Raw genomic sequence first — 12,113 nt, 5'->3', positions numbered from 1 at the left:
GCCTCTTTTACTGGTGGTACTCTAGGTGGCTACCTGTCATTGTCCTGCCCTGGGTTGGAGATGTGATGTTAGGTCTGAATCACAGTCGCGTAACAAAACTTGAGCCTTGGGGCTGCGGGGGCTTTTGTTGCTCCACTGCACAGTCATCCAAATGACAAGTTACACACGCAATCCAACAATCACAAGAACACTTGCTCAGTTTTGGCACAGGAAGTTACTAGTAACAGAATACAGCACCACACTTGTCATTGTTTCACCGTGGCCTGCTTCGACCTAGTTTAGTTGAGAGCGGAGCGCTGCAGAATGCCAATCTGTGTTGTGGTGCAATTGCAAATGTGGTTGATTTATTGAAGAACACGAAGAATTGGGAATGCGCTATAAGATTGTTTATTCCAGTAACGTACACCAGGCACATGCCTCTAGGCGGGTCAATAACCAGTGTTATTGCCCACTCAGTGGGCCTGCAGTGTTGCAGAATTGTAGCGAGTTTCTGCGAATAGCAGACATCCCACGTATGCCTTGAGGAGCCCTGAAGTCCCTATGTATTAAGGCAAAAGTGTCTTCAACTCACCAAATAATTACAACAGTGATCGGAGGTGGGTGGCACCACAATGACGTTTTTTCCTAGTAGTTGTATATAGCGCAAACTTGACCCGAAAGTATCAGAGCACTTTACACAAGCACCAGTTGCGTTACACAAGGACACATGAATTTTTGTTGGGCACGTGGAGATTAAGTGATTTGCCCAGAATCACAGGATGTTCAGCGTCATTGCCGAGACTCGAACCCGGTTCCCCAGATTTGAGTTCAGCCGCCCTAGCCGTTAGGCTACATCTTCTCCCCACCAAAGGCCGACTCCGCAAAGCCTCTGCTCAGGGATAGGTGTGGCTCTTTCATTCCTAAATCTTTACCACACTAGGAGGGAATCCACCCATTGACGGGGTCAAAGTTCAGCTCTCCGCAGGGGCCGCGTGCAGAACACCTGAATAAGGGCAGGGGCTTGGCCGTCCACCATCCTCTGAAAGCTGCATGCTATGTCAGGAGAGAAGGATGACGTTCACGACTAAACCAAGAGGAGAACAGATGGACACCACGCGCTCTTTCCCAGTGGAAGCTTTAAGTGGGTCTTTGCTACACACACTTTCCAAGGCTCAGCCAGCAGAGAGGCGTGCAACCAATGAGGGGCGCAAATTCCAGGGTCCTCAGCCAGGACGGGTATTTTTGCTTCAACAAAACCTAAAATTCAGTTTCATCTAATTTGATTCTTTTTAACTTAATAGAGCGCTTTAATGAAAACTATGAGCAATTACAAATCAGAGCAAGATATAAGAATGATCAACGACAGGATAACCTCAGAGTAAAGGAAACATGCAACATTTTTAAAGGAAAGATTTAAAGGATTGAAAGGAAGGTAAGGCAAAGCAGATGGAGAGTCCGAATTCCACTGCATAGTGAAAAGAAGTGAAACGTAGCAAAAACGAAATTGGATGTAGTAATATTTTAGTACTGTTCCTATTCCAGGAATTTGCTCGTGCCTTTGGCACACACATTAATTATATGAAGTCGTGGCCGGCATGACGCACAGGTGTGGGATTGGGGCGAGACAAGGTCGCAAGGGGGGGTCGCGCAGGGAGGGGGTTCAATAATAAAAATTAAAAAAATTAAAACCTACCTTTCTGCCGGCCCGGGACCCGCGTCTTCACTGCTCAGGCTGCTCCTGCTCTCCTGCCTGTGGCAGGAACAGGAAGCAGGCAGCTCCCCTCCGCTCCCCTAAGCCAATCACAAACCTCCAGTGGAGCGTTGTGATTGGTCGGGGCACTGCCCAGCCAGGGGCAGTAGGGGATTGCATGTTCTCCATGTAGGCTGCAATACAGCCTGCAAGGAGAAGTGCAGAGTGCGGATGACTAGTTTGGGCGACCTACGAGGGCTGACCAAACCTGTCATGTGTACTCAGGAGTGGGCAAACCACTCCTGCCCGGGCAGCTCCGCCCACCCGCAATGCAGAAAGAAACATAAAATGGTAATAACCAACAGTTATTACCATTTTATGTTTTGGCTTTCTCGCACTGCGAGAAAGCAGAGGGGCAACGCTCCGCCACCCAAGTGGAGGAGGCACCCCTGGCGATATGTTTGCATTGCATTCTTAATGTGTGTACTCGTTTGTCTTTTGAGTTTTATAGTATTTGGCTCTCCTATGGCTTAGGCGCTGTGGTGATTGGGCTCTGCAATAAATCTTCTTTCTTCGCCAGTCTTGTTATTACATTGAGCACAAGGAGAACGAAGAATACCTTGCACTTTCTATATGCAGCAACACCACCCAACTGTGCAATCTGCACATCTTTTACCACCCCCCAGGCACAAATGATGCCTTCCCCGTACACCTTGTGGAAATCATCACAGCCAAGGTTTCCTCCAACTCTAAAGACATTTTCCTGGGTGACTACAACCTGCACTGGAACGACCCCAAGGATCCTCATGTCAACGCCATCAAAACTTTCCTGGCCGACCAAGCCCTGAACCAAGCCTGCTCACTCCTGACACACTCGAAAGGCGCCACTCTAGACCGGATCATCGCTAAGGAATCTACAGTCAAGCTTGTCTTTATAAACCCTTGTGACTGGTTGGACCACCACGCTATCACCTTCCTATTACCCAGGCCCCACAAGACTAGGGCACCACAACAGATGATCCCTAAACGCTGGGTTAGAGACACCAAGAACCTTGATCCTAGGGAATTGGCAGCTCGTTGCAAGTCCGACCTCCCCCCTACTCCATATCACAACGGCCAGTGACCTCAACGATCATTACTCTGCGACTATAATTAACATTCTTGATGACCTTGCCCCACTGAAATTAAAAAGAACCCAAATCAAAGACAGAAACCCCTGGTTTAATGGGTCCCTCAACAGCGAGAGAAAATCCCTCCGGTAGTCAGAAAGAATCTGGAGACAGCACCTCTCAGCCGCACATTTAAAACTTTTCCGCCAGGCCAGAAATGCCTACAACAGGAACATTCTTAATGCAAAAACAGAATTCTTCAGGTCTGAGCTGGGGAATGCCAAGAACAGACCCTGCAAACTCTTCGAATTGGTCAAACACCAATCCAACAAACTGGCCAAAACAGCGAAAGAAAACCCCAAGTCACTAATATCATCTGAGGAATTCTCCTCGTTTTTCTCTGACAAAATTACAGCCTTAGGTAATGAGCTGAGATCCGCTACCTACTCTCAACCCCTTCCAGATCTGCCTCCTCCCTCCGAGCCGCCTCCACAGGCATCTCCCAAAAACCAAGCGCACAGGACCAACTTCGAAATCTATGACGAACACTCCATCTCAAAAATCCTATTCACCTTAAAACCGAACAATCACTTTAATGACCCACTCCCCCTAACTGCCTAGCTGCCACCACCCAATCCATCATCCCTAGCTGAACTGCAATAATTAACACCTCCCTAATTCAGGGATCGATACCCGACTCTCTGAAAGCCGGCCAAGTCCTCCCCCTCCTAAAACAAAACGGCGTTTGACCCTGTCTCCCCTGACAACTTTAGACCTATTTCTAATATCCCACTCTTAGCAAAAGTTCTGGAGAAGTGTGTGCAACAACAGCTGAGCCAACACATCACCAACTTCCACCTACTAGATGACTGCCAATCCAGTTTCAGGCCTTGGCACAGCACGGAAACCACCATTCTCCACATTGTGGATAACTCCCTCCAAGCCCTTGACCAAGGCAAAACCTGTCTCCTAATCCTCCTAGATCTATCCTCGGCCTTCGACACGGTCAACCATGAAAAATTACTCGAACGCCTCAAACTCAGGATGGGAATGGATGGCTCTGTTCTGGATTGGTTTAGATCCTTCCTCCATAACCGGTTTCAGAGATTCCTAATTAACGGCAACCTGTCTGCTCCCGCTCCGGTCACGGTTGGAGTCCCCCAAGGTTCAACCCCGTCTCCCACCCTCCTCAACCTTTACCTCGAACCGCTTGCCGAAGTACTGCACACCGCAAATATCTCCTACCATATGTACGCTGACGACACCCAGATCTACATCAAAATCTCCTCCCTCGAGGAGATCCTTTCCCTGAATGAAGCCTTGAAACAGACTGTCCAATGGCTCTCCTCCAACCAACTCAAACTCAACACTAAGAAGACAGAATTTCTACTAATTTCCCCACCCTAAACCAAGCCCAAGCTTCAGGTATGGATTAAGGCCATCACAGCCTTAAACTGCCCTCTGACCATTGTCGACTCGGCCAAATCGCTTGGAATAACTCTGGACTGTAACCTGAGCATGCGGGACCACATCAATTCGATGGCCAAATCAGCCAGATTCCACCTGAAACCCTTCCTTGACACTCCTGACCTGAAAATGGCAGTCCAGTCACTAGTCATCTCTAGACTCGAATATGGCTGCTCTACCCTCTCTGGTCTACCCAAGATCTCCCTGGCACCCTTAAAAGCTTGCCTCAACGAGGCCGCCAGACTACTAACAGGCTCAAGGAAATTCAACCAGATTTCACCACATCTGAAAGCTCTGAACTGGCTTCCTCTACAGGCCAGAATCCAACTCAAATTGGCATGTATCACGCACAAGGCATTATACTCGAACTCCCCTGCATATCTTGCCCAGAAACTCGTGATATCCGGAGGAACCAGAAACTCCCAATCCACCAGAAACCTCTTGCTCCAACCTGCACTCTTTTGGAAAAAGAAAACTTACAATCAAGCCTTCTCTGGGGCCGCACCAAGAATATGAAACTCACTCCCACCCGCCATTAGAAGAATCCCTTCTCTGGCTCGCTTCAAAATTGATGCCAAAACGTTCCTAATGGGCAAATTCCTCGCTTAATTATTATTATTTTTTTGCCTTCTATTCTTCCAGAGACCTTGCTCTACTTCCGTCTAAGGCATCCCCCTGGAGTACCCTGACACTATCCACCCGGAACTTCCGGGCTTCCCTCCATGGACCCACGGACCTTAGTTTCTCGTAAAATATAAATGTAACTGCTTGTCCTTTTATCCCATATGTATCCAGCCCCCCGCCAAGTCTGATGTTTTGCTACTGCTGATTCCTGTAAAGCGCTCTGATACCCTAATGGGTCAAGTTCGCGCTCTATAAAAACTCAAAATAAATAAATAAAAATAAGAGATGTAGTGTGGTCAAAGACGGACCACTTAGGGACCACGGGGAACCCCTCCCGGTGGTACGTGGTGCGGATCGTGGGGGACTTCATACATTACACCGGCGCAACGGTGGGCAGCCGCGCGCAAAGCCTTTAAAGGAATATGGCTGAAAAACACGGAGGTGACCTGGCTGCGGCAATCGGGTATGAAGTGGGACCAGCTGCTCCCAGCAATACAAGGGGAAATGCAGTGAGGAGGGCTGCCAGATGTGGTCATCGTACACCTAGGGGGTAACGACCTGGCAAACAGTGGTAGGAGGAAACTGCTGGGGGCTATGTCATCAGGACTGGCGGCACTAGCCAAGATGGTTCGCTCAGTGTACATCTAATGGTCGGAGTTAATAGCATAACGGGTATGGAGAGGGGCTATTGACCAAGCGGCTGTTGACGAATTCAGGCATAAGTTGAACATTACAATGGCAAAAATATGCAAGGCCAACGGGTGGGGTTTCATGCAGCATTGGCTGATCAACCTTAGGTCAACAGGTTACCACGCAGAGGATGGAGTACACTTAACCGGGCGGGGGCATGGATATGTTCCTAGTCGATCTAGTCGGAGTTCTGGAGCTGTTGGGTGTCTCATGAGCAACTGTAAGGGGGGAGCTGCCACCGATCGTGACACAGCTGGCAGCATGGCAGAGGCAGCACAGAAAAGCACCCACAGAAAAGAGTAACTTAAATAGAAGAGCTTCTCCAACAGTGTCCTTGAGAATGGGATGCCTCATGGCAGCGACACGGGGGAACAGACGACAGCTCACAAAGACAGCCAAAATAGAAGGGCCGCACAGACAGTGTCCTTAGGATACCAAACGGCAGGGGCACAGTGAGCAGACGAGTGGTCAGCAAGGGTCCAGGGCAAGCAGAACGGCACTTGCAGCCTGGGACAGGTCTCACGGCTGCCTACAAGGTTGGCAGCAAGGGAAGCCTAGAACCTCAACCATTGAGATACCTGCAGAAGGGACCACCGTGCAAGGTTAGTGCTGTCAGACAGAAATTGAAACAACACAATAGTGGACAATGTTACAGAGAAATGTGACGTATGACAAGAAAAAATGGGTTTTGCGAATGACCAACCAATAAGTTACGAAATGTATGAATCATATTTTGAAATAATAAACTGCTGCCTTCTGTGCGCCATAAACTATTGTCCTCTGAATTATATGAGGGGAGAATGGGGTGCATTGTTTGGCCAAGCAGGAGAAGGGGGAATGAACTCACAGACCTGGGAGGGGTTACAAAAAATGGTTCATTTATTGACTTTATCAAACTTATGGTTACTGTCTTGCTCTGTCTTGTGTGGTAAATCTGTGTCCCTTGCTTTCTAGACCCTTGTGATTCCCAGCCCTGCCAGAACGGGGGGACGTGCATCTTGGAGGGGTTTGACAAGTACCACTGTGTTTGCCCTGTTGGATTTGGAGGGGATGCAAACTGTGGTAAGTGCTCCACGCTATGTGCTAGCCACCCTGTTTATAGTGTTCAAAGACATAGCTATCTTTAGTGCATCGGCAACTCTTACATCAAGGCACATGGGGCTGTGAGGCACACTGCACCCTAATTTATCGTTTTGTAACAACCAAACTAAAGGAAGGGGTGGGCATTTTTCTTTGCATTCTTTAGAGCTCATGTCACTTTTGCTACCCGATGATAGTGTGTTTCCATATCCAGAAGTAAGACAGACATAATATCTTCATTTAAAGCGCTGGGCACTGCCCTTGAGGAAGACCCTGGGCTCACGCAGCAGCTTGTCTTGCATCTGGGTTAGGCTCACGAGAAGGGATACAGTGGTTGACCATCACCCTACCACTTAGGCCATAATGCACTGTTTGAACTGGATACGTTTAGCATTACCAATATTCTGACGCAGCTTTACGGAGAATGAGAAGAAAAGAATAAAAAAGTGAATAATGGCTGGAAAGGGGCAATCCTCAGTTAATGCTATTTTTACAGAAGGATGCTGGTGTTAGGATGTCTCCCATTGACCTCAAACCTCTTTGACCCCTGCTAAATATGTGTTTGTCAGCGTTCTGACTCCTAGAACATGAGATGCTCCTGATTCTAATATGGATCATCTGTCTGTGAACAGTAATATTGGATGAATGTGGTTATATATTGCACTCAACTTCTCTTTGAAACTCTTCCTCAGAAGTGAAGCTCTGAAAGGCTGCTGTCCTAGTGAGCCATCAGAGAAATGAAGTTTGGAAACTGTGCTGTGTAGTTGGAAATTCAAAACAATTTATTACAACAGTGCTGTAATTCTGCTGTGCAGAGGCCACATTACTGTTGCTTAGTGAGTAAACCACTGGTACCACGCAATGTTTTGGAAACTCCTAAGCAAAGCAGGGGTGCGAGGGGCAGACTGCAGCCGCTGTGGTTTAGAGGTCCCACCTCTTAAGGGGGTTTGGTTCAGCAATTCCTCCCAAAGGCTCCAGACCCTAGCAACAACTCAAAAACCAGGGGCACTAAAACTAACGCATATTTGGGCTTGTGATTGAGCATTTACCAGTGTGTGTTTTCGATGTGTCATGGAAATCTCATGGTATTTTGCCTGGCGCGTAGCTTCAGGGGGATGTTTGGGGTGTTACACTCCCCTCTATAAAATGTATTCAGTAGTAAATAGCTGGGTACAGGTGCTTTCAGTCGGGTAAGGTGAGGTGTTTATTGGATTTCTCATTGGATTTTTACAAGCACACAGACAAAAACACACACACACTTTCCCTCTTCTCTACCATAAAACTTAGTTTGAAAACTATTGTTTCAAGTACCATTAACAATCTGCACTGCTCTCTTTCTATTGCTTCTTAAGCCCCTGTCATGTCCTGCTTGTCATAATGTATTTTAACAAGTTATGCCAGCGTGATTGCTGAAAAATCTGAAGTTTACACCCTTCAATCTTACTGACCAAGCTGCGCCCCCCAGTATTTTGCAGTCACTAAGATGCATTTGAGTGTTAATGATCCACAAAGACTTTGGATCTGATATATAGTCACTCTAGCGCTGTCTATTATTATGAAGTGTCGTTTGAGGTTTTGGTGATGACAACTGCCTAATACAGTGGTTTTTTTCAATTTATACAGCGCCAAAGCTGAGTCTTGAATGCAGTGTGGATCTTCTCTTCCTGGTGGACAGCTCGTCCGCGACCACACTGGAGGGGTTTCTGCGACACAAATCTTTCTTGAAGCGGTTCATTCAGGCTGTGATGATGGCCGACTCCCCTGTGAATGTGGGTGTGGCTCAGTATGCCAGCGATGTTCGTATGGTAGTGCGGATTGGAGAGTACCGGGACGTGAGCGAGCTGCTCAAGTACATTGATGGCATGCGTTTCCTTGGGGGTAGTTTGCTCACTGGGAAAGCACTCCGTCAGGTCACACAACATGGATTCAAGAGCATGCCAGCCTATGCGGATGTACGTGATGACCTGCCTCGTGTGGTTGTCCTCCTGGCTGGGTCTAAGTCCCAGGATTCGGTGACTGAGCCTGCAAAGTATGCCAGGGACCTAGACGTGTTCCTTATCGGGGTGGGAAGCGATGCGCTTAAGACTGAGCTGGATGATATTACAGGAAATATACTACAAACAGTAACGTACTCCAGGGCAGAGGACCTCCACAACAAGATCCATGCCCTCCACAAGAAAATCTGCAGTGTTGACAACTTAGGTATGCACTGTTTTGTATTTATTCATTTGTTTACCTGTCTGTATCTCTTGGCCTGTCAATTTCTATATGTTTTCCTTTACTTTTCTTTATCACTCTATCTGCCTGAGCTTCTTATTGTTTCCTCAAGATTTCTTTCTAATTCCTTATATAAGCCTGTGATTCATGAAATCAGGGTTTGTGATCGCAAAACACCTTTGTGCAATGAACAAAAGAGATTTTGTGAGCCAGAAAAGTATTTTTCACATGAAAAATGGCTTTTGCAATCCATCCCAAATAGTAATTAGGAGTGGCATGAAAGGTGCTTTCCCCACCTATTTGCGAATTGGGATGTAATGATTTATGTCCACAGTTGTGGTGACAAACTGGGGATCGATTAACAACACCTGAGGTTGGTGGGTAAATGATTTGCAAAGTGGAAACTGACCCTGTGGAACAGCTTCCCCTTCGGAATTTGTGGTGGGTGGCTAGATATCAGATTTAGTTTGTAAAGCAGCGCTCAATCCTTCATAGAATAGATTTGCTGGATCACCTTGTTTTTCAGATTTTACTCAGCCACCATGGAGATCATTTGGCCCTATCCATGACCAACAATCCAGTTCTCTTGCATCTGCTATGGGTTTTATTGTAAAAGTGGCAAATCTGAAGTAGGGCTATTTAGTAAACCACCTTTCCTGTGCACCCCAGCTTCCCTGTCTATCTCAGAGCAGAGGAGGCTAGTTTATCCTGAACATGTATTCACTGTCTAAGAGCAGTGCATGACTTGATGCCACTCTATCTAGACAACCAGATGGCTGAGGCTGTCTTCTCACAATGCCCTATAGTCGAATCTGCAAGAACACAGTATTCTGGGGCAGATGATTCCATTCACTAGACTCCTTCCTCTTTCCTTCTCTCTTTTTCCCAAATCAAAATTCTCTTGGCCTCTCCTTTAATTGTATATGTTCCCACGTAGGAATTGCTTCCAGATGCTGTGAAGGCACGCTGCTGAAAGTAACCATAGGCTGGCAAACAACTGAAGGTTCCTCCAGGTCCTCAGCCATTGTCAATCTGCTCTTACCCTATAGCTGACTCACTCCATCAAATAGATTTACAGGTCATATCACTCTTGAGAATAAACCTATTTAAAATCCATTCTACTAATCCCTTTACAAACCCTTTCTAAAGAATTGGAAAAGCCGAAAATTATTGGGGGGGAGGGGTCAGGGGCACGATAAGGGTCTGATTTCAAGTTTGACAGGCAGAGTACTCCATCGCAAGCACAATGGAGTACCCTGTCCCCATGTCATGCTAAGTATTATAGGGACACCAGGCAAGACATAGTTTGAGGTCCCCTATTTGGAAAAAAACGTTAATGTTATTATAAATGTTCTCATAATTCAAGCCTGCATGATGCCAAACAATCTTGAATTATACTTAAACTTTAACACAAAATAGCTGAAATGTGCCTTCCCCCAGTGCACAAAATCCTTAAAATGACACTGGGTAGAAAGGAAAAAGAGTCCGATATAGAGGAAAAAAGGGTTGTGAAAGGAAAATCAATAACAGTTAGAAAGAGTGAGAGAAAATAAGAATGATCAGTTTCCTGTGGTCCGCTCAGAATGTGGGGGCCCTGGGCAATTGTCCACTTCGCCGATGCCTTAAAACGTCTTTACCCTGTCCACCTGCTCTTAGTCTGCCCGCCCTTCTTTAGAATCAGATGGGCCATAAATATTTAGGTGATGGAGCCCCCATTGACTTTGTCGACCGAATACTTCTTCTGATGGCCTGGCTGAGTAGGAGCTGAGGAATGACTTTACACTGTTCTTCTGGTGTAAAGTCTTTTTTTTTCTGTCCATCATCGCCAGGAAAAACCTGGTGAAAAGGTACAGAAAAAAACAATAATGACCCCCACACACTAGGATAAATCTCTAAGTGTGTATGGTGGCATTATTTATTTCAAAAACAAACTTCTGCTGTGAGAGTTTGTTTTTGAAAAACCAAAAGGTTTTGAAAAGTTTGATGGACAGCCATCACGGCTGATGGTACAGTCCGTCGTACGTTTTCTGTTTGCTGGGAACCACCATGACAGTATCAATGTAGAGAGTTGCCGCAGGGCCGGTGGGCAACTCTAAATTTGGCATGCATACGTCTCTCAGGATGGCGGAAATATTATCCTTCCCCATTCTAATGGAGTAAACGTCCTTCAAATTCCAAATCAGGCCCTAAATGTTACTTTAATTTCTCTTGCATGGTCTAAAAACTGGATACCTGTCTTTTTTCTAGGCTGTCAAGCACAATCATTGGACCTGGTGTTTGCAATTGATGCCTCGGCTGGTGTCAGCAGAGAAAATATTGGTCAGCTGAGGAACTTTATTAGAAGCACCTCTCTGCAATTTGATATAAACCGAGATGTGACCCAGATTGGCCTGGTCACATATGGCAGCCGGCCTCGGACTGTCTTTGCTCTAGATGCCCATGACACAAGTTCAAGCCTTCTCCAAGCCATCAACCAGGCCTCCTTCATTGGAGGCGTGGCTTCCACTGGCAGTGCCTTGCTGCACATCTACAGTGATGTCATGACCATTCAAAAGGGTGCCAGGCCTGGTGTTAACAAGGCTGTGGTGGTGATAACAGATGGAACTGGAGCTGAGGATGCCACTGTACCTGCTCAGAAGCTGAAGAACAATGGAGTGTCCATCTTTGTTATTGGTGTTGGGGACATACAGAGGGGCTCCTTACTGAGGATCGCCGGCTCAGACAATTATTTAATCCAGGTTCCATCCTACGAGGATCTCATGCTCTTTGAAGATCTTGTTGTCCAAAGAGTGTGTGAAGGTAAGACACAGCCATTTATTTGTTCTATTGTTTCGTTTCATGTACCACCAGAAAGTTGTTTTAGCACTTGAAAGCAGCCAGTGACAATAAAAACCTCAACAACGAGGCACAAGAGATGTTTACAATTGGTAGCTGGGGCACTAGCACAGAACAGCACACTTAGTCAGAACCAATTAAACAGTTTCCTTATAGGTGTCCCAAGTTAGGCATGGATCAGACACCACCATCACTTACATAGCAACAGCCAAACGTTGTACTATAACAACATTCTTAAGCGAGAAACTCAGCTCTCAATGTATGTAAATCAAGCCAATTAAGGATCATTGTCGCAATAGAAAAAGAGTCATATGTGCCACGAATTCAGTCTTTTCACTTTGAACAGATTGCAAGAAGATCTGATGTAAGAATAAAACCAATCCTTTTTTGACTATTCATCAGTTCGGTTGTAGTCTGAGCTA

At 46.4% G+C, this 12,113-nt stretch overlaps 1 protein-coding gene across 1 annotated transcript in view; it reads left to right on the top strand.

Annotated features, from left to right (window-relative positions):
* VWA2 (von Willebrand factor A domain containing 2) overlaps positions 1–12,113 on the top strand; it is a 270,127-nt gene that overhangs the window by 204,390 nt on the left and 53,624 nt on the right. Inside the window, exons 10-12 of the mRNA XM_085603290.1 lie at positions 6,514–6,621; positions 8,263–8,841; positions 11,104–11,655. Of these exons, the coding sequence (XP_085459416.1) occupies positions 6,514–6,621; positions 8,263–8,841; positions 11,104–11,655 (1,239 nt within the window). The remainder of the gene's footprint in view (positions 1–6,513; positions 6,622–8,262; positions 8,842–11,103; positions 11,656–12,113) is intronic.

The sequence above is a fragment of the Triturus cristatus genome, chromosome 1_2, assembly GCF_964204655.1.
Source record: "Triturus cristatus chromosome 1_2, aTriCri1.1, whole genome shotgun sequence".
Classification (NCBI taxonomy): domain Eukaryota; kingdom Metazoa; phylum Chordata; class Amphibia; order Caudata; family Salamandridae; genus Triturus; species Triturus cristatus.
This window is presented reverse-complemented; position numbering and strand designations above follow the sequence as displayed.